At 63.6% G+C, this 25,548-nt stretch overlaps 2 protein-coding genes across 15 annotated transcripts in view; one reads left to right on the plus strand and one right to left on the minus strand.

Annotated features, from left to right (window-relative positions):
• ARHGEF11 (Rho guanine nucleotide exchange factor 11) overlaps positions 1–21,773 on the plus strand; it is an 82,356-nt gene extending 60,583 nt beyond the window's left edge. For 2 of the 5 annotated variants that reach the window (XM_073888614.1, XM_025858743.2), the window contains 28 exons: positions 609–707; positions 1,689–1,731; positions 2,703–2,799; positions 2,929–3,051; positions 5,082–5,105; positions 5,291–5,435; positions 5,699–5,798; positions 6,505–6,534; positions 8,647–8,773; positions 11,080–11,259; positions 11,361–11,408; positions 11,571–11,758; positions 12,083–12,229; positions 12,521–12,600; positions 12,706–12,831; positions 13,333–13,450; positions 14,116–14,294; positions 14,651–14,726; positions 14,844–15,011; positions 15,437–15,527; positions 16,142–16,267; positions 16,625–16,686; positions 17,500–17,718; positions 17,941–18,267; positions 19,521–19,610; positions 20,297–20,505; positions 20,725–20,914; positions 21,340–21,773. In XM_073888614.1, coding sequence (XP_073744715.1) covers positions 609–707; positions 1,689–1,731; positions 2,703–2,799; positions 2,929–3,051; positions 5,082–5,105; positions 5,291–5,435; positions 5,699–5,798; positions 6,505–6,534; positions 8,647–8,773; positions 11,080–11,259; positions 11,361–11,408; positions 11,571–11,758; positions 12,083–12,229; positions 12,521–12,600; positions 12,706–12,831; positions 13,333–13,450; positions 14,116–14,294; positions 14,651–14,726; positions 14,844–15,011; positions 15,437–15,527; positions 16,142–16,267; positions 16,625–16,686; positions 17,500–17,718; positions 17,941–18,267; positions 19,521–19,610; positions 20,297–20,505; positions 20,725–20,914; positions 21,340–21,398 — 3,471 coding nt within the window. In that variant the 3' untranslated portion in view covers positions 21,399–21,773. The remainder of the gene's footprint in view (positions 1–608; positions 708–1,688; positions 1,732–2,702; positions 2,800–2,928; positions 3,052–5,081; positions 5,106–5,290; positions 5,436–5,698; positions 5,799–6,504; positions 6,535–8,646; positions 8,774–11,079; positions 11,260–11,360; positions 11,409–11,570; positions 11,759–12,082; positions 12,230–12,520; positions 12,601–12,705; positions 12,832–13,332; positions 13,451–14,115; positions 14,295–14,650; positions 14,727–14,843; positions 15,012–15,436; positions 15,528–16,141; positions 16,268–16,624; positions 16,687–17,499; positions 17,719–17,940; positions 18,268–19,520; positions 19,611–20,296; positions 20,506–20,724; positions 20,915–21,339) is intronic. The other 3 variants (XM_073888615.1, XM_073888616.1, XM_073888617.1) reach the window with 3 other exon arrangements.
• A 691-nt stretch (positions 21,774–22,464) lies between these two features.
• LRRC71 (leucine rich repeat containing 71) overlaps positions 22,465–25,548 on the minus strand; it is an 11,936-nt gene continuing 8,852 nt past the window's right edge. For 6 of the 10 annotated variants that reach the window (XM_073888620.1, XM_073888626.1, XM_073888625.1 and 3 more), the window contains 3 exons: positions 24,605–24,719; positions 24,212–24,333; positions 22,465–23,994 (listed from right to left, as the gene is read on the minus strand). In XM_073888620.1, coding sequence (XP_073744721.1) covers positions 23,875–23,994; positions 24,212–24,333; positions 24,605–24,719 — 357 coding nt within the window. In that variant the 3' untranslated portion in view covers positions 22,465–23,874. Of the gene's footprint in view, positions 23,995–24,211; positions 24,334–24,604; positions 24,781–25,548 lie in introns of those variants that run through there. The other 4 variants (XM_025858963.2, XM_073888619.1, XM_073888621.1 and 1 more) reach the window with 3 other exon arrangements.

Genomic DNA, 25,548 nt, shown 5'->3' on the forward strand with positions numbered 1-25,548 from the left:
AGGGGCGAGATGACAAAGGTGATGGGGTGGTGTGTGCGGCGACGGGGCTCAGGGCCACCAGCCTCAGCAGCTTTTCTCGTGCTGCTCTGGGCTCAGAGGAGATGATGGACAAGAGAGGAGAATGTTGTGTCCCTCACAAGACCCCGACCGCTGGTTTCCTGCGGGGCTGACCGCCATCGGGAGCCAGGGTCAACATCATGCGCCCAAGCAGGTGCCCACTGAGCACCTGACACGAACCCTTAGGAAACGAGAGACAAACAAGTACGAGGCAAAGGCTCAGGTCTGGGGGGACGCAGAGTCCAGGCTGCCTGTGCTGGAAGCTGCCAGGCCGAGGCTGGCGCTGATCTACTGGAGGGTTCGGGACCTCGAAGCCGGGGCTTCTCAGCCTCCGCGTGGCCATGTTGAACCGTAGGATTGCTTGCCGGGGGCTATCGTGTGCGTCTTCCGTTCTCAGCCGCGTCACGAGACTGCGCCTGCCAGGTGCCCCAGCACCTCCCCCAAGAAGGGTCACAGATGGCTCCAGGCACCACCTGTGTCCCCGGGGTCAGCATCCCGCTCCGCGGAGTGGGGGCGTGGGGACTGCTGCTCTAACCCGTTCTCTCTCCTAGCTTTTCTACTTGTGCACAGAGGTCTACCAGCAGACAAACCCCAAGGATTCCCGTGGCTTAGGAAAAGACATCTGGAATATTTTCCTAGAGAAAAATGCGGTAAGGCAGTCACGGATTGAATTACAGTTTTATTGGACTCTTGGGGCCACTCGGGAGCAGAGGGAAAATGAAGCCACACATTTAGGCCGGATGGAGACAGGTTTTTGAGGAGAAGTCAGGGCTGAGGGCTCCTGCGTCCTGTTCGCGGCCCTGCTGTCACCCCTGAGCCCCTTCGTTCCACGTGTGCAAGGCAGAAGGCACACTGCCTGCCCCCGGGACCAGTGCTGGCTCCCCCCAGCCCTCCCTGCCCGCCCATCGGGGGACGAAGCAGCAGAGGCTCAGAGACTCCCGGTGGCGGTGAAGATCAGTGAGCCAGACGAGAAGCCAGGTGTCTGACGCTCAGCGCCCTCGGGGGCCCTGCCCAAAGCAGGGTTCGCAGGGAGGAGGCCTGGAGTGTGGGGGCGGAGGAGTGCCGTGCATGTGGACAGGGCCGCGGCGGTGCCCACCCGCACAGGACGTGGCGGGCCTGCAGTCTGACCAGCTATGCTAACGCCCAAGTGACTTTCAGTTCCACAGCGTAGGCTCGTGGGATTAATGAGTCCTGTGTTCCCCAGGACTTCCATGCCTGTCCCGTTGTGTGCGTCTGGAGGAGGGGTGGCCCTGTAGGGGTGGTGGACTCAGCCTGTCCCCACTGCCAGCCCCTCGTGCTCCGTGCTTACTGGGACGCTCGGCCACAGTGGGGAGCAGAGGAGAGGGCCCAGTGACATTTCCGCATTGCTGCTGAGTCAGCGGCAGTGGGGAACCCGTAAACCCACATGGGCCGCCCCAGAAGATGGCCTGCTGGCCCTGTGGCTTCAGATCCCATTTCCCAAATGCCGTAACCTCGTGTGCAGGCTTACAAGGAGAGAGAGGGGAGGACGGGCGGCAGGTGTCGGGGAAGGAGACAAGGGGGTGTTGGGAGGCCTTCCTTGCCGCGGGGCAACATCTCCCACGCGCCCTGGGCTGTGGGTCTCACCGCCTGCCCCCACTCCTCTGTTCTAGCCGCTGAGAGTGAAGGTCCCAGAGGTGTTACAGGCTGAAATTGGTAAGTCGGCTCGTGGGCCACTTAGTCTCGTCCTGGGCCCTGGGGACTCCAGAGCAGAGGGCGCATAGCCCGTCCTTGGGCACCCCTTCCCTCTAGGAGGGGGAGGTGGCTGGCGGACAAGCAACCACAGGACAGGCGCTGCCTGGGGAGCCCGTCCCAGGAAGGGAAGACATGACCCCGTGAGACCTGCGCTCGTTTCCGCCAGCCGTCCCCGGGGCCTTCCTGGGCCCTGCGGGGCCGTCGGTAGCAAGGGGTGGTTGGACTTGAGGGATTCCTAAGCCTGGCCGATCCTCAGAATCCCTGAGGGAACTCTGAAAAATCCAGAAACCAGGGCCGACTCCGTCCCACTTCAGGGTCGGGATCTGCGGAGCATTTTTGTTTCTGTAAGTTCCTCACTGATCCCAGAGCAGCTGGTCCAGTGAGGACCCGGCCTGCTGGCTGGTGGCTCCGTTCCCTCGCTCTCAGGTCGTGAGTAGAAGAGCTGAGGGAAGGCGGCATAAGAGGGCGTCAGCCTGAGGAGCAGGTCCCAGGCAGCTTGGGAGGTTAGGTGTCCCACGGCCAGGGGGGGAACAGAGCTGGGCGGACACGGGTCCTCACCCGCGTGACACTGCTGCAGGGACAGAGGACGGATCCGCCCAGGGTCACATGAGGTGCTTGCCGGGCAGCCACCGAGAAGGAGAGGTTGCCACTGTGCCGGCAGAGGGCAGCCCCCGGCACGTCTGACAGCAGGGAGGGCTTTAAGGTCCTTCCACGTCATGGAGCCTGGAACGCCCAGGTGTCCTGTCCTCGCCTTGGGCCCCGCACGGCAGGGCTCGTCTTGGATTCAGGAGTGACTGGCCGGGTCCAGGCCTCCCCCTCCCTTGGCTCACCGGAGGGTGGAAAGCCGGCCTCCCTCCAGGCCACAGGGGGCCCCGCAGGCGCGGCCCCCTCTTCCCGACACCCCGTTCGTGTCTTCCCTGGGTTCCCACCAGACTTGCGTCTGCGCAGCAGTGAGGACGTCCGCGCCATGCTCCGTGAAGCTCAGGAGGCGGCCATGCCCGAGATCCAGGAGCAGATCCAGGACTACAGGTGCCGGCCCGCCGCCCCCTCTGCCTGCCCGCCTGCTGGCCCCCATGTCTCCCGTGCATGTGCACGCGCCTCACTGCTTCTGGGCCTCTGCCGGGCATCTGTGTACGTTTGTCTCTCTCTCTGGCTTAGAACAAAGCGCACCCTGGGGCTTGGCAGTCTGTATGGAGAAAATGACCTGCTGGACCTGGACGGGGACCCTGTCCGAGAGCGCCAAGTGGCCGAGAAGCAGCTGGCCGCCCTGGCAGACATTCTGTGAGTGCGGAACAGATGCGAGCGCTCGTGGGTCCGTTCCCCGATGTCTCCCCTCCACGCCTGCCAGCCCTCCTTCCCCTGAAGGACAGGGAGAGTGCAGCACTCCACGCAAGGTGCAGGACCCGGGGCTGCCCACGGGGACTCAGGCGTTAGGAACTTCTGCTTCCTTCCGAGCCCTCTTCCCGCCCGCTCTGCCTCCTGCCTGGATGTCCCGTGGACACCGGCGGGAGGGCCACACCTCAGGTCTGCCGTGGGTGCTGCCTTCAGGAGGCAGATGAGCTGGCAGACGGAGGGTGAGCCGTATTTAACCGACAGCATCAGAAGACGCCTAACTCTCCGAGGAAGGAGTTCGCGGCACAGGGGCTGCGCCTCTCCGGCCCGTCCTCCCAGCGTCACCCACGTGACTCTGGGCACATGTCAGGCTTCATCGTGTGTGACCTTGGTCTCAGCTACAAAATGACAAAAGCGGACGAGACATCTCCATAGTCTGTTTATGCTGTCATTCCATACAGCGAGATTTACGGAGTCTGTTCTAGGCTCCTGGGATGTGTTCGTGATCCAAACAGCAGTTCCCATGGTGCTGAGGTTGTAGCGGGAAGAGAAAGCAGCATTTGATAAATAAGCAAGATCTATAACATGTTCGAGATGAGGGGGAGACAGCAGGCCGAAGGAAGTGGTCCAGAGCACAGAGCTGGTGCATGGCAGATTTAAATAGTGGGGTCGGGGCAAGCCGCACCCAGAGAGTAACACTAGAGCACCTGAAGGAAGTGGGGTCGTTGCCCTCGCCGACATCTGGGAGAAGAGCATCGCAGGCAGAGGGCAGCAGGGCAGGGTAGGCGCCTGCTTGGCATTTGGGGGCAGCAGAGGGCAGCTTGGCCAGAGCACATCGAGAAGGTCTGTGCTGACCTCAGAGGTGATGGGAGGGCGGCCACAGAGCCTGAGAATGCTTGTCGGGGTGGACAGATGGACAGATAGGGAGGCAGGAGTGGGGCTGGGCTGTGGGTGGAGGGTGGTAGGGAGCAAGAGAGAGTCCCAGGCAAGGGGTTGCACAGGAACCCACGGGGTGGGGGCTGGGACGAAGGATGCAGTGAAAAGTGGTCAGTCCCGGAGGTATTTTGATGGTCAAGCAAACAGGCATTTCCTAAAAACTGAGTGTGGGTTGTGGGAGAGAGAAAAGTCAGGGAAGACTCTGCAGTTTGTGCCTGAGCCGCTGGAAAGACAAGGTGCCGTCAGCCGAGACCGGGTGGCTGTGTGCAGGGCAGTTCGCAGTAGCCAGTCGGAGCCCCGTGTCAGACCGTACCCTGAAGGTTCCAGGACGCGGCCTCAGGGACGGTCTTGCAACGGATCAGAGCACACGGGGGGCACATTCTTGGAAACAGCCCCCTGGCCTTGAGCTAAGCCTTGGACCTGTCTGGGCCTCAGTTTCCCTAGCGGTCTGATGGCAGGAATCAGCCCGACCGCTGCAAGGGTGAGCACACCACCAGCCTGTGCTTGTTCTGAGATCCTAACGCCCAAGAGTCACGTGGCATTATCACCGGCAGCGTGGTCACCCGCTTGTGATGGGGTGAAGCCGGGAAGCTTCGGTCTCACAAGATCTGGTATCTACTCATGCGCTGTTCAAGAACTCGTCGAGTTAATACGTGTCGAGTGGTGCCTGGCAGGTAGCGCACTCTCTAGCGTCCCGTTGCTGTTACCGTTTGCCTGGTAAATAGGCTCCCCTGGATCTGGTCTCAGGGTGCGACCTTCTGTCCTCCTTCAGCGGGGCACTGCACGAGCCCCTTCCTCCATAATACGTCCCAAGGCCGTGTTTGCCGCATCCCCTTCCTTTCAGCTGGAAGGACATCACCGTCGCTGTGCAGAGGCCCCCAGGGGAGTGAGGGCTTTCACCTCCTGGGCCCCACGCTGGCTCGGAGCTGAGACCAAGAGTCGAGGCCCAGCCTCCCTCCCCGACGGCCCCCATCCTCCATGTGTGCGCGGTGGACACACCTGTGCCCCACAGTGCGAGTCATCTGTCCTTTCTTTTGTTCCAGGTCCAAGTACGAGGAGGACAGGAGGTGAGTATGCAGTGTGCCGGCCATCCTCCAGTCACAGGGGGGCCCCTAGCATCGGGGGTCACGGTCTGAGTGTAGCCCTGGTCAAAGCGGGGTCATGGGGTCCAGGCCGCTGCTGCTCGGGGACCACCGCCTGGGTGGTGAGGACAGCTCAAGCACTCTGGCCACGCCCGCCCCCTCTCTCGCAGCACCCCCATGGAATTCGTCCTCAATACCTACATGAGCCACGCTGGGCTCCGTCTCCGAGAGGCACGGCCTTCCGGCACAGCTGAAAAGGCCCAGGCAGCTCCTGACAAGGACAAGTGGCTGCCCTTCTTCCCAAAGACCAAGAAGGTGACAGAGCTATCTCGACAGTATCTTCTGGTGCGGTTCTCTGCAGGGGGGCAGCCTGGGAAGGCCCCTCCATTACTGCACTTGACCCCCACTGCCTTCACGGGGGCGTCCGTGAGAACCCACAGACTAGCTCAGACCCGGGGCCAGAAGCGCCCGTGCTGGCTCAGGAACAGGCAGGAGTCTGCCTTCTAGTTAGTTGTTTGGGGCCAGCAGCCACGTCTGGGGACTGGGACCTTCTCCAAACCCCGTGTCTCTTGTCTCAGCAGAGCAGCAATTCCAAAAAAGACAAGGACGCCCTGGAGGACAAGAGGCGAAACCCTATCCTCAAGTACATCGGGAAGCCCAAAAGCTCTTCGCAGAGCAGTGAGTCAGGGGGCTGGGGGGCAGCGGCCTGGGCGGGGGCGCAGCCACGTGCCCACGCACCGCTTCCTGTCAGTGCCGCGTAGTCGCCCCTGTCCCACGTGTGTGGGCTCCTCCAGGGACGGGGACCAGGAGGCCGTGCCGCTGCCTGGGCCTGAGTCTAGGAACTCAGAGCCTGTTGTAGGCACAACCACACAGAGGAACATTCCCCCCGCGGCAAGCTCTGTCGGCAGTAGATGCCCCCTTCGCCTTCTCCAGTGGGCTTGTCCGTGCCCCGGGGGGGTGTGGGGAGCACGTGCAGGCCCTCGGCGAGATGTCCGAGTGACCGTGCAGCAGAGCTAGGCGGATGGGGGCAGGGTTGGGGCCCAGAGGCCCCCCCTGCTGCTGCCGCTTACGCGGAGCTCGGGTGGGCTGGTCACCGGTCTTCCCGGCTCTGTCGTTGGTCCGGAACTTGCCGCTGGTCCCCAGTCAGGATCCTCACCCCCCAGCATGAGTCTTGGGAATCTGGGAAGGGCCCTGGGGTGGGCCAGCAGCCTTTTCTGAAACTGCCTGCCGGTGGGGTGGGGGCTTGGGGGGGACTCTTCTCTGTCAGACCTGAGTTTTGCCACTACCTTTTCATTTTCCAGCTTGATGTAAGTTTTGTTTTGAGTCTTGAAACATTAATTTGACTTTTCATGGTTTACTTTTGTTTTTGTTTGTTTTCTTTTAGCATTTCATATTCCCTTGTCCCCTGTGGAAGGTAAAAGGACCATTTTCTGTGGGTTTTTCTTTGCTTTAGCTTTGAGTTTCCATCTCTCAAGTCTGTGTCTCCTCCTCTGCCTGTCCGCCCCCTCCTCCGTCCATCCGTCGCCTCCGCCCGTCCATCCGTCCTTGCTGCCCCACCGGCCCTGTGACACGGCCCTCCCCGGGCACTGCTCTTTCTCTCCCTCCCTTCCTTGGAAGGTCCGGGGCTCTGTGTGCACGCGGGAGGCCACGTCCCGCACGAGCTCCTCACATTTTTGTTTCCATTGAAATAATAACCGAAATCCTCATTTTTGAGGATTATGCGGGCTTTCTTTAGTAGACAGCGGTCTGTAACGGTTCTCTGAGGCCTTTTATTGTCTGTCACCTGCTCTGCTTAAGCCTTCCGGTGTGGCCCCTCCCTGCCCCTGACCCTGAACGTGGGCCACACCGCGTTAACTGCGAGGGTCAGGGGGAATGCCCCCACCGTGCACGTTAGGCTCTGAGCACAGAAAAACCACGTTCTCCGCGTCAACCCCAAGAGGCTGAGCGCCTCCAGGCGGGTGAGCCCAGGTGCTGTGGGTGCGGGGCCCCCCCCCCCGCCGCGAATACAGTCACGTGACTGTTACCGTCTAGTTTTGCAGTGGGTCTGTGGAGAAAGAGCTATAGGATGCAATCAGGAACTTGTCCAGTCGCTAGAAATCATTTTATGTAAAGTGATGGCAGAAAATAATGATTTTCAAAATTATTTCAAAGTTTTAACTTCCTAAACCCGTTATGCTGTTTTAAATTAGAAACACTTTCAAATTCTGAGAAAAGGCCTATGAGACAGTGGAAAAATAAAAGAACGGTCTTGACTCCCAGGCCCTTAGTTCTTCCACACACCCCCTCCCATCCGCCCTGCCCGAGAGTGAGCGGCCCACCAAGCTGCCCTAGCCCGGGGAGGGGAGGGGCCTGGGCGTCCACCAGCTCCGCGAGCTAGAGCTTCCCACAGTAGTTTAGGGATTGGGTTTGGTGTTCTCGAGTTCCCGGGATATCAGAAAAGTCTGCATCCACATCTGAAGGCCACACACCCCCAGAGGTAGATGCCCCAGCACTGAGCACTGGACCATTTGGGGTGATCAGTTTGTCACCCCTGATTAGCAGTGACCGTATCTGATTGTTAATAACATGGAGTTTACTTCTCTCGTTTCCCTGTCATCTGGAGAACAGAGGACGGAGGATAGAGGACACCAGTGAAAAATGGGCTCGTTTTAACAAATTGTGCTCCTTCCTACCTGTTTTTCCCGTTACCCTGACTCAATTATGCTCGCTGCCAGACAACGCCCGCCCCTCACCGGGGTGCAGCTACATGCCAAGGACACGTGGCCCACAGGAGGGGAGTGGGGGCTCAGCTGATGGCCGCCTGTCCCGGGGTGTTCCTGGGCCCCACACCGTCGCCCAGCAGCACCGCTCAGGCTGTGGTCGCATAGCTGACCCTGGGTCAGGCGGATGTGGCCCTGGTCCCCAGAGTGGGGGTGACGGTAGCAGCCCCTCATCCGAACACATCCTTACAGCCCCCTCTCACGCAGTTCTGTGAAACTGTTACCCCAGCTGCCTGCCCAAAGGATAGTTAGTCCTACTTCCTCTGGCCTGGACGCTTTCTTACAAAACCTGAGTTTGGCTATTTGGGGAGATTTGTGCGTTTTCGTAGGTGGGACCCCAGTTAGTGTGGGTAGGATCAGGGCCTCGCCCGCCTCCCAGCCCCCCTCGCTCTGCTGTTGGTCTCAGGCCCATCGGCCCTGGGAGCCCAGCTCCTGTTCTGAGGTCCCTGGAGCTGAGCTCACTGTCTTTGAGGAGAGCCCCTCTGCAGAGCATCACATGAGCCTTTTGACTTTCTTACTTGCCCTCTGTTTCTTTGAACAAGAAACATGTGAGAGGGAGAGTGGCCACCCGGGCCGCTCTGTACATCAGTGGGAGAGGACCAGGAGCTAGTCCAGAGGACGAGCACCGCGTCTCCGGGTTCTGTGCCCAGTGCTGCTGTCATCTATGCTTGCTCATTGCTCTCTTCTGGGCGAGGTGGGAGCGAGGGTCCTGGGACACCATCCCTGAACAGAAAGCAGAGTACCCTTCATTATCTTTCTGCTTCCAGTCAAACCAGGCAACGTGAGGAACATCATTCAGCACTTTGAGAACAACCAGCCGTATGATGCCCCAGAGCCTGGGACGCAGCGGCTGTCCACCGGAAGCTTCCCTGAGGACCTGCTGGAGAGCGACAGGTGAGGGGGGCCAGGTGCCACCTCCCCGAGGAGGGGAGCCCAGGCTGGGTCTGCAGCCAGCGTTGATCCCAGCTGCCTCGTCCACTCCCCTAGACCATAAGGTTTCCACTGCAGACCTCGCAACCGCTCCCCCAGCCTCCCCGCCTGGGGCTCATCAGGAAAGGACACGCTGTGTGCTGGCGATCAGGCCAGTGGAGGACGGAGCTCGGCCCCTGACCTCCCAGCCCAGGGACTGCTTGCCCTTAGCATTTGCTCCAGTTCACCTGGGCTACTAGGCAGCGTCTGTGCTGGAATAGAGCAGCTAGTCCCAACACCGGAGGTGACAAGGTCAGAAAGACCATGGGGCAGGGAGGCAGGGGGAGGTCCTGGGAAATAGCGAGGTCACAGAAGGACGGTTGTGGCGCCTGTGAGGAAGAGCGCTGGAGATGGGGTTCTGCCATGTCGGAGCAAACCGCTCTTCTCCTCTCAAGAACAAGAGGGGTCTGCAAGCATGTTGTCCATCTTGGCCAGGTTCTAGTGAGAACCCTTCTCTGGCTGGAAATGTGCTCTTGGACTTGCTCTCGACCGTGGTGGGACAGCAGTTCCATCCTGTCTCACACTCTCCAGCCAGCTCTCAGTGAAAACCACCTGTGGTCGGAAAGTTCCGAGCACATCCCTTCAGTCACCCTCGAGCCGTAGTCCCCGTGGTCCCGCGTGTGCAGAAATAACACACGTGTGCACCCGAGCCTGAGCCCCTGAGCGGGCGTGCACCCACTCACCGGGGAACGGCCTGGGTAGTCACCCATCTTACCTCCAAAACCATCATCACACCGTGAGTCTGCCGTTCCTGCCCGCACAAGGTCACTCCTGCTCGTAGTGAGCCCCTAAGCTGCGTGCGTGCGTGAAGACTGCCGTAGTGAGAACAGACAGAGGTTTAAGGGAAGAGGAAGGTTACGTGTGTCCTGAGCTGACAGATTGGGTTCTAATATTAGCGAGTGAACTAAACGTATAAAGTATGTGACGTGTAGGCCTGATGTCAAGGTTGCATCAAACGAATGGTCATATAGACATAACATCAACATTTTGAGAACAAGGTGAGGCCTTTTGCAAACTTATGTTCTTGAAGTTGCCAGGTAACGAACCGGGCCCTGAGGCACTCACCAGGCTCCTGAGTCCATGGTCAGCTTGCCGGCCCTCTCAGCAGCACCGTGGGGCAGGGGTTGGCAGATGAAAGGGGCCCGCAGTTCCAGAAGGCAGTGTTCTAGGGCCTGGGGCCCAGCGGAGGGTGTGCCCCCCGCTCCTCACCCATGGGGACTGGGAGGCTCAGTGCAGGAGCTCGCCGGGCGGCCCGTTGTGGACACTGGTGCGGGTGCTGTTGGCAGGCTCGGTCGGAGGCGCTCTAGCAGGCCGCAGGGGGTGTTCTGAGGAGATGGCAGCGGGGCTTCCAACCCTCAGGACCCCGGGGCGGCTGCACTTGGGTCCTGGGCAGTTCAGAGAGACGCAGTGAACAGAGACCGAGCCGCTTGGCTCCTCTGTGGCAGCCTGCCGCGCTCTCCAGGCCGCCCATGGTCCTACGTGCAGGGTGGGATGTACGTAAGTGATGATGTCAGCAGGGCTGCGCAGGGAGGCACCATCCGGGGGCAGCCAGGGTCAGAGGTGCCGTTGTCACCGTGCTCTGCAGGGCGCAGACAGGAGTGGCACCGGCCATCAGGCTCTCAAGGCCCAGAGACACACGGTGGCCAGACATGGCTGCCGGGGGGCAGCTTCCTGCCAGTCAGGAGCCAGGCCCCCCCCCCCCCGAGCCAGCCGGCCCCCAGGAGGGGTAGTGCAAGCCAGGAAGTGCGCTACAGGATAGGACCGGGAGACCCCACGCCGCAGCTGAAGCCGGAGCCCGGCGGTGGGTAGACTTCCCACCAGGCCTGCCAGTGAGAGGGTGGCCCCTACACCTCCCTGGGAGGAAGTCCTATAAAAGGAGAGCGGAGTCCACGGCGGGGGCTGACCTGCTCCGGAGCCGAGGGCGAGAGGGACTGGCCAGCACACGGCCCAGGAGCAGGGCCTCTGGTGTCCACAGCTGTCCTGGCGGGTGTGGGGTCTTTGGCGTCTGTACACAGCACAAGTCTGGTCTGTTGGTCCCAGATTTCACCTTCCTGATGGGTCACGGGGAGGATGGGAGGCTGAGCAGAGGCGGGAGATTGTAGGGCAGCGGCGGGAGTTGTCCCTGGGAAGTTCAGGCCCTGCAGGGGCGGGGGGAGGACCCCTGAGTCAGGGCAGCAGTTAATAGCCGTTCAGACTGTAAGACCCCGGGGTCTCTTGCCCTGCTCCCCCAGCTCCCGCTCAGAGATCCGCCTGGGCCGCTCTGAGAGCCTGAAGGGCCGGGAAGAGATGAAGCGGTCCCGGAAGGCAGAGAACGTGCCCCGCTCTCGCAGTGATGTGGATATGGATGCGGCCGCAGAGGCCGCCCGCCTCCACCAGTCAGCCTCGTCCTCTGCCTCCAGCCTCTCCACCAGGTGGCGGGGGCTCGGGCAGCTGGGGGGGGCTCGGGCAGCCGGGGGGCCTCGGGGCCGGGGCAGGGGGACAGCGGGTGATGAGAGCTGACTTCTCTCCACAGGTCTCTGGAGAACCCAACCCCTCCCTTCACCCCCAAAATGGGCCGCAGGTGAGTGAGGCGCCCCAGCCGCGCGCTCCCACCCGTGAGCAGCTGGGGGGGCGTGCATCTCGTCTCCACAGCCGCTGGTTTCCCATGGGCACGGGGCAGGCGGGGGGCACAAACCCCTCATGTGTGTCCTTCCTCCTCATGAAGCTGCCCCCTTTGCCCCAGGAGCATTGAGTCCCCCAGCCTGGGCTTCTGCACAGATGCCCTCCTCCCCCACCTCCTGGAGGATGACCTGGGCCAGCTGTCGGACCTGGAGCCAGAGCTGGATGCCCAGAACTGGCAGCACACAGTGGGCAAGGACGTGGTGGCCGGGCTAAGCCAGAGGGAGATTGACCGGCAGGAGGTCATCAACGGTGAGGGTGTGCACCTTGCACTCAGTGGGGAGTAAGTCGGGCGGGAACGAGACCAGGTCCGCGTCACCGTTCCTGCCCGGGGGGTGGCTGTGTTGCCAGACCTTCAGGTCCGCGTCACCGTTCCTGCCCGGGGGGTGGCTGTGTTGCCGGACCTTCAGGTCCGCGTCACCGTTCCTGCCCGGGGGGTGGCTGTGTTGCCGGACCTTCAGACACCAGTGCTCCATTGCCTCAGAAGTGAGGGGGTTTGGGGTGACGGTCGTCACTTGGGCTACCTGCTGACCTCCCCTGCTTTGTCCTCCCCCCGTCCTGCAACACCGCGCTTAGAGCTGTTTGTGACGGAAGCCTCCCACCTGCGCACGCTCCGGGTCCTCGACCTGATCTTCTACCAGCGGATGAAGAAGGAGAACCTGATGCCCCGGGACGAGCTGGCCCGGCTCTTCCCCAACCTGCCTGAGCTCATCGAAATCCACAGTGAGGGGCTCACCCTCCCCGCCCGCTGTCCCCCCCCGCCACACGCACACACACACACACACACACTCCAGCTAGCCTTCGGGTCTCTGTCCCCGGTCCGCCCCCACGCCAGGGCCTCCCTGAGCAGACGACCCTCACCAGCTCTCCCTGGCCCAGAAACCAGCATCCCCCCCTCGCCAGACCCTTCCCCCTCCCAGCACTGCTGCCACAAGCCCCCCCCCTCTGGTCGTGGAGGGCCCGGCAGCGCAGCGCCACCCCAGATTCCTTGTGTGTCCCTTCTCTCTGCCCCAGATTCCTGGTGCGAGGCCATGAGGAAGCTCCGGGAGGAGGGCCCCATTATCAAAGACATCGGTGATCTCATGTTGGCTCGGGTACGCCGGGAGGAGACGGGTCCCCTTTCCCGTGGCGGCAGGAGTGGTGGAGGATGGCATGGTGGCCAGGGGTGCGACGCCTGGGCGGTGTCCCTTGTGCCACAGTTCGACGGCCCTGCCCGGGAGGAGCTCCAGCAGGTGGCTGCCCAGTTCTGCTCCTACCAGTCCATCGCCCTGGGGCTCATCAAGACCAAGCAGCGCAAGGAGAGCCGCTTCCAGCTCTTCATGCAGGTGCGTCCACGGCCAGGAAGGTGAGCCAGGGTCACCGGAGACCTCCTGGACGGCCCTCCTGCCCCCCCCCCCCCCCGCCGGGGCAGGCGCGCTGGCCTCTCCTCCACTCTGGGGGGTAGCCCAGCGCCTCCCCACACCCACCCATGCCCCACGCCCCATGCCACTGCCTCAGAAACACTGGCCCATGCCCACTCTCGAGACAGACCGCCACTCCCTGAAACGAGCGCCGATTTGCGGTCAGAAGGCCCCATTCACCTCCTAGTACCCTTGGGCCTGTAGGCGGATGTCTGCCTCTTTGTCCGTAAAATGGGCACGGCGGCTACTCAGTGGTGCCTGTCTGGCCACGTCCCTTCCTTAGATTCTCTCCCTGCCCCTACCTGCCTTGCCCTAAACATTTAAGGAGTTACCCTTTGGGGTCAGGACCCACGTGGGATTTTCCCTCCCCTCCGGGCCCCGCGCCTGTCGGCCAGCTCCTGACCAGGTTGACTGCTGTCCGTCCAGGAGGCTGAGAGCCACCCTCAGTGCCGGCGGCTGCAACTCAGAGACCTAATCATCTCGGAGATACAGCGGCTCACCAAGTATCCCCTGCTGCTGGAGAGCGTCCTCAAGCACACAGACGGTAGGGCACGGGGGACACAGCCCCACTCAGACCTCGCTCTGGCACTGACCTCCTTTGGTCTTCAGGGCCTTCGTCCTGGCCTTGTTAGAGTCAGTCTCAAAGAAAGTGATTGTTCCTGGGCTTTGAGGAAGAAGACAAGGTGTTCGGCCGCGGGAGGAGGGAAGGGCCGCTCCAGCCTGCGTGTGGCCCCAGGGCAGATCTGATGGTAGTGTCCGGGTGCACGCAGGGACTCCCCTGTGACCATGGTCCCACACCGGGGCCGAGCTGCATTCAGCGCCCATCCGTCCCCCTGTTGGACACCGCCTCTGTGCGGTGCCCAAAAGTACAGCCCCCTGGGGTCCTGAGCATGCCTCCGTGCCCTTGAATTTGGGGCGCTGGCGTTCGGGTATGGAGTGGCACCCCAGAGGCCGTCATTGCCCCCGGGCCTCCTCTGTGTCCCTGGGGCTGGTTGTGGTCCAGATGGCAATTCCCAAGAACTGTCGGTGTCTTCAGAGAGCAGCAGTCTGGAACCGAGGACCCTCAGTGACAGGGACCCTTCCATTCGAGGTCTTCAATGAGGCCAAGGCGGCGGCCCTGTGCCCGTGCCTGCCGGCTTGCCAGGCACGGCGGGTTCCGACAGGCTTCCCAGGCAGGAGCCCCAACCGCCACCTCTGCCCCCTTGGCAGGTGGCACCTCTGAGCACGAGAAGCTCTGCCGGGCGCGGGACCAGTGCCGGGAAATCCTCAAGTATGTGAACGAAGCGGTGAAGCAGACAGAGAACCAGCACCGGCTGGAGGCTTACCAGAAGCGCCTGGACACCACGTCCTTGGAGAGGGCCAGCAACCCCCTGGCGGCAGAGTTCAAGGTGGGAGGCCCAGCACGGCCAGCCCCCCACACCCACTTGGGGCACCCCTGGGAGCAGAGCCGGGGCCGGGAGGGACTCGGAGCAGGCGGCATGGGCCGGTCTGGGACGGGGTGCCCCGGCGGGACCCCGCACACACCCAGGCAGACAGCCCCAGCAGCGGGACTGGACGCTGGAACCGGAGGTGCTGGGGGTGGGTATAAGACGGGGTTGGGTGGGGGGAGGCCCGACAGGAGCGTCAGAGCAAAGTCCGCCTCCTGTTGGCCACTGGCCCCCAGCTCCTCCGCCAGGCATCTGGCGCATGGACGGTTCTCGCATGCAGTTGAATGAATGGATGGATGGATGGTGTCGCCCTACAGAGCCTGGACCTTACAGCGAGAAGGATGGTCCACGAGGGGCCCCTGACCTGGAGGATCAGCAAGGATAAGAGCTTGGGTAGGTGTGCGGGAACTGGGGCGCACACCCAGGGGGCCACGGGGGGGTGGGGGCAGACTGCCCAACGGCCTCCGGCCCCGCGTGGCCCGGGGGCTCCTGACGGCGTGCCCCCCGCAGACCTCCACGTGCTGCTGCTGGAGGATCTCCTGGTGCTGCTGCAGAAGCAGGACGAGAAGCTGCTACTCAAGTGTCACAGCAAAACGGCCGCAGGCTCCTCAGACAGCAAGCAGACCTTCAGCCCCGTGCTCAAGCTCAACGCCGTGCTCATCCGCTCCGTGGCCACAGGTACGGTTGGGGGGGTGGGGGGGCGGCAGCCTGGAGGCCACGCTCCCCACTCCCTCACGGACCCCCTGAGCCGGAAGATGTGGCCCGGGATGGGGGGGCAGCCCCGGGGGGACAGAGGCAGGAAAGGGCCCTGGGCTCACTGTCTCTGTCTCTTCCTCGGGGCGATGCCCGCCCTGCCTCCGGGGGTTGCGGGCGGTGATGGGCTTCGAACCCCCTGGCCCTCCCACCCTCACTGCTAGGAGTGGAGGCAGGGGGGTGGCTGTGAAGGGGACACACGAGTGCTGTCCCGGCGGTGGGTCTCGCATGGTCCGCTGACCCGGTGCGTGTCCTGCCGCGGTCCTTGTCCCAAGTGGAGGGTCAGGGCTCCGAGGCTGCTGTCGGCCTCTGCCGCCCCCGCCGACCCTCCCCCCCTCTTCCCCACACAGACAAGCGGGCCTTCTTCATCATCTGTACCTCGAAGCTGGGCCCCCCCCAGATCTACGAGCTGGTGGCACTGACATCGTCAGACAAGAACACGTGAGAATTGAGGGGCCACGTGTAGCTGCCATCCCCTTGGGGCCAGGGCGGTGTGTATGAGCGGTGCACCGTGAGCGGGGCGCGGGCCGGCGGGGACAGGGCAGGTGCAGGGGGCTCCGGGGCCACCGTCCTTGCCTGAGTCCAGTGTCGCCAGCGCTCCTTGCTCTTCTCGCTTCTTCCCGCTCCCTGCCCTCGGGGTCCTCCTTCCCCTCCAAGTTCCCTCCATCCATGTGCTCCTGGCGGACTCCCACCTCCAGGGCAGTCACCCACCCACCCCGTGTTCCCTCGCGGCGGCCGATGAGGGGGCGTGACTCAGACCACAGACTGGTTGAGTCGGACGGTGTCTCAGGGTCAGGACCCCTCTGTGGAGGGTGGGTCTTGCTGCCTCTCGGGCTTTGTGTGGAGGAGTCGAGGAACTAGACCGTGCCTAGCCCAGAGCACAGCAGAGGACCAGTGTTCCGTGGCATGTGGCGGCCAGTCCCGCGCCACCACGGGAGCCGCTGGGCGGTGCGGGGCGGGGTGCCTGCAGGCGGCTGGCAGCGGGGGGGGGGGGGGGGGGGCACGCCCCGGCCTCGTCCTCACCACCAGTCCTCTCTGCTCCTGCCGAGCCACAGATGGATGGAGCTCTTGGAGGAGGCCGTGCGGAACGCCACCCGGCACCCGGGAGCTGCCCCCGCGCTCGTCCATCCCCCACCCCCAGGTGCCCAGGAGCCAGCGCACCAGAGCCCCACACCCAGCAGGTGCTCACCCACGGGCCCTGGTCATCCCCACTGTAGGCCACCTGTTTGCTGCCTCTGAGCCCTTCACACCCCTGCCCTCTGTCCCGTGTGCTCTCCCCCCACCTGCCTGTCCTGGAGACCACGCCTGAGGTGGGGTGCGGGGTACACCATCGGGACCAGGAGAAGCTGGCTGGCATCCACCCTTCCCCCTAGGTTGCCGACTGACGGCAGGTGCCGAAGCCTCACACCTCCCTTTACAGACCTGCCTTCACTGCCCATTCTGACGCAGGAGGCCAGGGAGCACCCAAGACCTCAGCCTTCCTGGCTGGCAGAGAGTCAGAAGCCTGGCGGGTGACCTCTGGTGGTTTTTTCCCTCAGGGTCCGGCTGGATGGCTCAGAAGTGTTCCACAGTGAACCAGAGCCCGGGGAGGTGCCCGGAGGTATGTCCCCTTAACTGTCTTTGCGGGAACCCCCTGGTCCAGTGTTGGTAGGACAAGTCGGGGGGTGATGGGAGAGGCCATCAGGGCCAGCAGTGTGAGGTTTGGATAAGAACAGAGAAGTGAGGGAGAAAAGGGGGTCCAGGAGGGGAAGGAGAACGGACCTGAGTGAGTATAGATGAGTTCACTTGGATGGAGGTTCCGACCCTGGCTCTCTGGGGACAGGTATTTGGCCGTGGAGGGAGAAGGGCAGTGGGGTGGAGTCCAGGGGCCCCTGCTTTCTGCAGCTGGGGGTTTCCGTGGAGAATGACATGCCCGTGGGACACCGTCCCTGGGATGGGGCTGGCGGAGGGCGAGGGGTCCCACACAGGAATCTCATTGAGAGTTTCTCCAGGGAAGAACGTAGGACCTTGGGTTTAGAGAGAAATCTCCTGGCGGGCTCCACATCTGGGTCCCTTTTTTGCCCTCTCCGGGTCTGTGCTTTCTCTGGCTCTCCATTGGCGGTGTAAAGAGCGTTCCCGCCCACCCCCACCCCCGGCCTGCACTCTGCTTTCCCACAGCACTGCCCACCTGTGTTTCTCAGAGAGCTCACTGAGTGTCTCCTGACCAGAATTTAAGCTCCACGTGGGCGGGGATCCTTGTTTTATTTCTGGTGTATGCCAAGAGCCTGGGATGGTGTCTGGCCGTAGTAGGTGCTCAGTAAACATCCGTGGAATGAATCAGTCAGGGTTCTAGCCCCTCGAATCCAGAGCCAGGCATGGGGTCGGCCCCCACGTGCCTTCCCTCCCCTGCCTCACGCTGCCCTCCCATCCGCAGCAGGCACTGGGCCCCAGCCGAGGGCCAAGGGGAAGCACCCGGCCCTGCTGGAGGATCCTGAGCAGGAGGGCAGCCTAGAGGAGGAGCTGGGTGCCCTGCCTCACCCCTCTGCAGCCCTGGATGGAGAGAACAGGGGCGGCCGGACGAGAGACCCCATCCTCCTGCCCCTCCCCGTTCCTCTGTTCCTGGACGGGCTCGCCGACTCAGCCCTGGAAGACGGTGAGTGCCTGCAGGCCCGGCGGCCCCGGTGCACTGGCTGACAGCTGCAGCCTCCATCTGCAGCCTCCACCTGCCGGAGGGCTCTCCCTGCACCTCCTGGAGGAGACCGTGGTGACCCCCTGTCCCCACCACCGGCTCCGCCCTGTGACGTTGGGAGTCGGCGGGGGGAGCAGCACTCCCGGGCCCCGTGCCAGGGAAGCCAGCCTCCTCTTTCTCCTCCAGTGGAGAGCCTGCGGCACCTGATCCTGTGGAGCCTGCTGCCAGGTCACCGCCCGGAAGCACAGCCCGCCGGCGAGCTCGAGGACGACCTCACCCCTACACCGTCTCTCGTGAGCGGCACCTGTCACCCCGCGGGCCGCGGCTCCCCGCGGTGCGCCCCCCCTGCAGTTGAAGGACCAGAGCAGGACGACACAGCTCTATGCCCCCTGGAGCGGCTGCCCCCCCGGGCCAGGAATTCTGGGGTCTGGGAGTCTCCCGAGCTGGACAGGAACCCGGAGGAAGAGGCCTCAAGCACCAAGGCAGCAGGAAGTTACAAAGTCGTGAGAAAAGGTAAAGTAAATCGGGACGTCCTGACGAGACAGGCTCACCAGGTGGAGGCGAGTCTTCTGGACGCCTCGTCCTCCCGGCTGTGTGGGCAGAGGCTCGCGCCGGGGCCTGGGAGGGGACGCTGACACTGCACAGAGGCTTTGGGGTCGGACCACCGGACTTTAGAGCCCGTCCCCTAGCGTCTGTGTGACCCTGAACGTGACCGTAGCCTGAGGACGTCAGCACTGCCTTGTCCACCGGTGTCCTGAGGAAACTGTGGCTCTCCCGGGGGGGCTCACACCCGACACGGGGCAGATGCTCGCAGCCTCGCCGAGGGCCCCAGCGGCATGGGAGGGCCACACCACCAAGCCGGGAGGGTGCGTGGCCAGCCGAACGTGGCCGGGGGAGGCCATGGGCCGCGTCAAAGCCAGAAGAGCCAGGAGCAGCTGGGATGGGGGCTCCAGATGGCTTTGGGCAAAGCAGTGAGCCGAGGGAGGGGGGTCCCCCGACGGGAAGGATGGAGTGAAGCAGGTGCTCCCGGGGGGCCAGGGTGGGGTCCCGTCCTCTGCTGCACTTCTCGCCCTGTCTGCCCGAGGCGCCCCCTCTCCTGGTTTCTGGGAACTGACCTTTCTTCTCTGCCCTTCGGTGAACCGGTGGACAGCTTTTCTGCAGCCCCCTGGGCGTCTTCAGTGCGACCTGTGTTCACTTTGTTGTCCCTTCTTTTTCTCCCCCTGCTGTCTTCGCCTGCCTTCCTGCCCCCCACTTCTCCCCTGCTCCCCCCTTGCCTGCCCTGCCTGATCCCCCTCCTCTCCCGTTCCCCCTCCCCTCCCCTGCTCTCCCTCCCCTCCCCTCCCCTGTTCCCCCTCCCCTCCCCTGCTCCCCCTCCCCTTCCTGCTCCCCCCTCCCCTGCCTCCCTCCCCTCCCCTGCTCCCCCTCCCCTTCCTGCTCCCCCCTCCCCTTCCCTGCCTCCCTCCCCTCCCCTGCTCCCCCCTCCCCTCCCCTGCTCCCCCTCCCCTTCCTGCTCCCCCTCCCCTTCCCTGCCTCCCTCCCCTTCCCTGCCTCCCTCCCCTCCCCTGCCTCCCTCCCCTCCCCTGCTCCCCCCTCCCCTGCTCCCTCCCCTCCCCTGTTCCCCCCTCCCTTGCTCCCCCCTCCCCTCCCCTGCTCCCTCCTCCCCTCCCTTGCTCCCCCCTCCCCTCCCCTGCTCCCTCCTCCCCTTCCCTGCTCTCCTGGTCTCTGCTCTCCCTGGTGGTGTCGGCGGCTGGTGGCGGCTGGTGCAGCTGAGGTGGTGGGCAGCAAGGCTGTGCCCCCAGAGAGCGGCCAGTCAGGGCCTGAGCCACCTGAAGTGGAAGGCGGAGCAGAGGCAGCTGGTAACGATCTCCCCTTGGAGCCAGAACCAGGCCAGGGTTGGAGTGTGGGGCCTGTGGGGGGCAGAGCCAGGCTTTGGGAGTTGACCCCTGCCTGCAGTCACAGGGCGCTCCCCTGTGCATCCTCTGGACCCCAGGGGAGAGCCCCGGGCGCTAGTCGGGACACTAGTTGGTGCTGAGTCCTGAGACAGGGTCGGGAGGTGCAAGGGGCCCGGAGCCCCACGTTCTTGGTGTCTCCCCTCCCCTCCCGCCGTGGCTGACCCCGTGTGAGCCCAGGGGCCTGTGGGATCCTGCAGGAGACGGCAGGGGGGCAGGGCGCTGTGTGGAGGCTCGTGGCAGAGCTTGAGATGGGGCAGATGTGAAGGAGCCTCCCTGTGCTCATTTTCCCACCAGCTGCCCTCTCGACTCCTTCAAGGACTGGGAGGTGCTCCCGTCTCCTTACTCTCCACCACTGAGCATCTTCCCTCCCGCATAGGCCAAGCTGAGCAGAAGGGCCATCGAGAAGGCTTTCTGGAGAAGGAGGGCCTTTCAGGGACGGGTGGGCAGCGTGAGGCCAGCATGAGCTGAGCTTGTCCGCAGGATGGCATCCCCAGCCCCCCGGGTCGGTGTGGGGAGCACTGGGGGCTTGGGAGGTGGTTCCCACTTCCTCTGTATCTGCCTCCTGACGTCCTTCTCTTGCCCGGGGGCAGGGAACTGCTTCTATGTCAGCATGCCGGCAGGACCCCTGGACTCCAGCACCGAGCCCTCCCAGCCCGACGGCCTCCCTCCCTGGCAGCCTCGGGGAGGCAGTGGAGGTCTCCGGCACCCCAGCCGCTCCCCGTCCAGCCTGGTCCTCAGGGACGTGGGCAGCATCTTCCGCACCATCGAGCAGCTCACCGTCAAACTCAACAGGCTCAAGGTGGGTGGGCCGGGGGGGGGGGCGTTTGGGGCCTTCAGCCCCTTGTCCCAAGAGCCATCGCCCCACGAGGGAGGCATGCCCTCCGGCCGGGTCTCTCCCCACAGCCACCCTGGAGCACAGAGCCACCCTTGGGCCCGGAGAGGGAGCGGCGGCCTGGCCCCTCCCCCAGGGCCCTGCCACACAGGGCCAAGGTCAGACGTTCCCCTGCTGCTCTCCCAGGACATGGAGCTGGCCCACAGAGAGCTGCTCAGGTCCCTCGCGGGAGAGTCGTCGGGCGGCACCACGCCTGTGGGCAGTTTCCCCACGGAGGCGGCTAGATGGACAGACAGCTCCTTGTCACCTCCAGCCAGGGAAGCCCTGGCCTCCGACTCCAGGGATGGCCACCAGCCAGGGCCGTGCTCGGAGGACGGTGAGCACAGCGATGTCCTCTGGGTACCCATGGGGGGCGGGCGGGGGTCCTCATCCCCCCCGAGTGCAGTTAAATCACACCCTCAGCTTCAGAAAGGGATCTTCAGGGAAACCCCACAGAAGCTCCCCTAAAAATGGGAACCCTTCCTTGGATTAGAGAGATAATGAACCAGGGAGATGGTGTCCCACCTAAAACCTGCTCTTAATGAGTGGGCCAGCACGCAGCTGCCCAGGGGCGGGGGGCTGACAGAACCGGAGTGGGGTGCGGCACGCCCCATGAGAGACCCCGGATGGGTGCTCCAGGTGGATGCACGGGAGGAGGTGCTCTCATGAGCCCGAACGCGGAGGGGGGGTGTTTGGGGGGAGGCTGGGGGTGCCCCCCCCCCCCCAAGGCCAGCTCCTCACTAGGCTCCTGCTGCCTCATAGGCTCCGACACCCTCCTGGAAGACAGCACGGCGCACGCAGCCTCGTCCCCAGGACTGTGACTGTCCCCACTCCTCTGGGGACTGGCCTGAGGCAGGGGCACAGGGCTGTGGGAGTCCGGACCTCCTCCCTGCGGTGGAGGCCGTGGAGGACGGGTCTAGCGGAGACCCTGGGGGCGCCCCACGTGTCGCTTGGTCTGCTCAGGTCCCGGTCAAGTTTCAGTGTCTTCCTCTCCCTGCAGCCCCCCAGGCCTCTCCTGAGCATGCTGACTGCATCTGAAAGGCCCCCCAGACACACAGGGGATAGAAGGAGTCTCTGTGTCAATGCACTTTCTTCCTCCCTCCTTTTCTCCACAGGACCCCAGGGCTGAGGTGTGGGGTACCTCCGCCTCTGCCTTCTTTGTCACTTTGGTTTCCTATAAATATGTATGTACTGTATGTGCATCTCGCTTTGTAAATAACTTCGACCTGTTTTGTTTGTGTTCCTGGGGTGCCGGAGGCAGGTCCAGAGGACCAGCTCGCATCTCCTAGTTAACAGGCGGCTCCGGGGTCAGGGCCCAAGCCAGACCTGCGCACCGGGTCGCCCAGGGGCAGGAAGGTGTCCTGGCCCACCTGGCTTGAGAGCCCAGCCTCTGTGGCCCTAGCTGAGAGCTTCTTCCCCCTGCCAGGACTTGTCCTCTTCGGGGGAGTTCCTGCCCCCACCTCTGTCCACCCTTCCCCACCCTCTCCCTAGAGAAAACCAGTGTATCAGGTACGGCCCTGAAAACTGGGCCCAGGAGGTGGGGCAGGGGGTTTGAATGCTGGAGTCCCCACATTAACCCAGGACCATCCCCAGGGGCCACCGGCAGTATTGGCCCCTGTCCCCATGGCAGCCCCCTTCCCACACACTGTGCTAGGTGTATATATACATATATATAAATATATATATAATATATAAAATATAGAGATGGAAATGACTGTTTTCCTGTTAAAATAATGTATACTCTTTTATTTTCTCTCTCATGGTTAAGATTTTTTTTTTTTTTTTTAAGAAAAGTTAAATATTCTTCAACTGTGGTGGTGTGCGTGTGATTTCTGGAACTGCTCAGACAAAAGATACTGTGGTGGTTCTCAGGATTGGGTGGAGGACACAGAAGGCAGCCCCCACCCCTGACATCAAGCCCCCGGGCCCCACTGTGGCCAGAGACGCCCCCCAGAGCTCCCGACATGTGACGTGTGCTCACTGCGCCGCCGTCGGGCAGACTAAGTTACACAGCCCCAGGGCCGAAGCGGGAAGAGACACAGAACCCATGGCATCGGAACAGGCAGTGGACCCAGAGTGGGGGGACCTCAGCAGCTGCCTTCCATGAGCCCCAGAACTTTAAAAGACAAAACAGGGAGGGCCGCGTCAAAGGCCTGGCCGGCCCTCACCGGTCCCATCCTCCACTCTGTCGCACCAGCCCTGACAGCTCCCCCGGAAGCCGCGTCCCCCGACCTCCTGCCTCTCTGCCTTCATTGATGGACCAGGGGACAGACTCCCTTCGGCTCTGTCTTGTGCTCCCTCCCAGACCTGGCACGTGCCATGGGCCTAGAGTCACGGGCACTCCCCCCAGAGGCCTGCAGTGTGCTGGGGGCGGGGGGGGGGGGGGGGGCGACCCGCATTCCTCAGCAGCCTGGTGCCCAGAGGCACAGAGGCCTGAGCCCCGCAGAGCCCTGCAGAGCGGGAGTTTGGGGCAAGGAGAGCGGATATCCATGGGCCCAGGGGATATGCCAAGACAGAAGGGACGCTTCTGGAAATTCTCCAGAGGCCAGCCCCGTACTCCCTGGGCCCCGTCCATAGGTGTCTCAGGGGAGGCCCCCCGCTCGCCAGGCTCCTCCGGCCCACCTGCCGCCAGGGCTGGGTTCAAACTGCCAACATCTGGCAAAGGTATTGGGCTTCGTGGTGCTTGGCCTTCACTCCGCTAATGCGGAGAGACTTTGCACCCTCTCCCCTCTCTGAAGTAGCCTGCCAACTCTGCATTCCTTAGCTGAGTCCCCGTCTCCTCCAAAGTGACCAGATGCCTGGGCCCAACAGGCAGACGCAGAAGAGGTGGGGGCCTGGAGTGGTGGAGCCCGAGCCCCACCGTCCGCCCCACCTGCATCCCCTCTGCTGGGCCTGTGCGGGTGGCTTACAATCCCGGTCTTCCCGCCGCCTGCCTCTGAGACCAAAGGCTGAACGCGGACCCTGACGCGTCCCCTGTCCTACGGGGAGCTCAGGCAGAGAGCCGAAGCACGGGCCGAGGAGGCAGGGAAGAGGCGGGAGCGTCGTGCCCCGCCCGCGGCTGCCCCTGCTGGAGGGCCCAATTGCATCCCCAGCAGAGCTGCGAAGCCCTCCAGCCATTTCAGGCCACGTGACATGAACAGACTCAGTCCAAACGTTCCGTGTAGTTCTCGGTTTTCAGACAACCACAAGGGGAAAAGAAAGTACAGTGATGATAGTTTGTTAAGGACTGGAGCTCTGCCCCAGGGAGGCCAGCCCAGCCCACCGGGAGCAGAGCTGCTGTGGAAGAAGGGGGAGGGGCTAGGTGGAGGAAGCCGTGGTTTCCTCCTCCCTGGGCTTGGCCTTACTGACGGGGTCCCTTGGCAGCATCAGCTCCTGGATCATGGTGTACGTGGGACATTGCGGGGAGAAGCAGTTTTTCTGAAGGAGAGAAAGGAAGGTGACAGACGACAAAGGGATATGGATCAGCCCCCCTGGGAGGAGACAGTTGGACGGGACAGGGTGGGGCGGGGCAGGGGACACGGAGAAAAGGCGCGGTGGTCATCGCTGCTGGTCCAGCAGCAAGAGCGGTGGAGGTGGTTGTGGGAAAGGCATGAGGGAGCCCCCAGACCTGCTTGGGAGCAGGGGACTGACTCACCGCCAGTGACAGGCAGAGCAGCCCCACGGGGCCCTTGGCCGCGCTCTTGGACTTGGAGAACTGGGCCTGGTGCTGCACGGTGGCCAGGAAGCCCTCCAGCCCCACCTCGGTGATGCGGTTTCCTGGTGGGGGGAGCGGCCCAGGTGGCCCCCCGCCCCTTCCCCTCACTCCTCTGACTCCCCCTCTGGCCTTCCTGCCTCTGTCCTCCCTCCCACGACTCTCGCCTGACCTGCTCTCACCCCAAGCCCTGTGCGGGACAACGGCCTCCACCCTCAGGATGCCCAGCTGGGGCGCAACCGTGTTCTGCTCCATGGAGTCGGGGCCGCCCACCCCCGGCTGCACGGGGCCCAGGTGGCCTTGGGGGAGGACGACAGGGGTGCTCGGCAAACATACGGATGAGGTTGAGGTGCAAAAGGACCTTGTTCCCGGGCATGAACACTTTCCCCTCTCGGTGCTCCACAGGCTCCAGGAGAGGGCTAACCACCTCTGAAGGCTCGGCAACCAGCTGCTAAAGCAGGAGAACACTGCAGCCGAGCCCAGGGGCGCCGCCGCGCTCTCTGTCCTCAGTGCTGCAGGGACAGAGATGAGCTGGCACCGCCCAGAAGCAACCCTGGAAAGTGAGCCGGGAGCCAGGGTGACGCAACGCCCCCCCCCCCACACACACACACGGAGAAGCCAGGGTCCGTGCAGCCCGGAGGAGGCCCACAGCCCAGAACAGCCTCTGGGAGCAGGGGCCTGTGCTCCCAGGCCGGCGGGGCCTTCGGAGGAGGAGACTCCCAAGAGGAGAGACCCCTCCCTGCCTGCGGTGGGCGGTCTCCTGACTGAGAGGTGAGGACAGAGAACCTGAGGCCGCTGAAGGCTGGGGCGGCTGGGCGCTGTGGGGTCAGCAGTGGGGAAGTGTCTGAGCAAGGTGCAAGCCCGGTCGGAGGTGAAAGGGGGAAGGCAGGCTCCAGGGGCAGAAGAGAGGGTCTCCAGGAGCCGTGCCCAGGTGGGGTGGCACCAGGACCCTAAAGACGCCCTGCCTTCCTGGGGGGCTGCTGACAGGGGTGAGGAGGAAGGGGGAGCGCACCAGCGGAGGAGAGCTGGGGAAGCGACTGGTGGCCCCGGGGCCGTGGGGAGAGTTGAGACAACAGGGAAAGGCAAGCACTGAGCTCCTACGGGCCCCCCAGCCCAGAGAGCCCGCGGGGATGGGGGGCACACGTGGACGATAGGATGCGAACGGAAGCCAGAGAGACCCCCCCCAGGAGGGGCTGCAGGGAAGGTGCAGCTGCCCACCTCACTCCCCACCGTGGCCCCCTCCTTCCCCACTCGTCTCGCCCCCCCCCCCCCCCCCCCCC

This window comes from Callorhinus ursinus, unplaced genomic scaffold (genome assembly GCF_003265705.2).
Source record: "Callorhinus ursinus isolate GAN/ISIS: 27379988/994484 unplaced genomic scaffold, GSC_fseal_2.0 scaffold92, whole genome shotgun sequence".
Taxonomy (NCBI): Eukaryota; Metazoa; Chordata; class Mammalia; order Carnivora; family Otariidae; genus Callorhinus; species Callorhinus ursinus.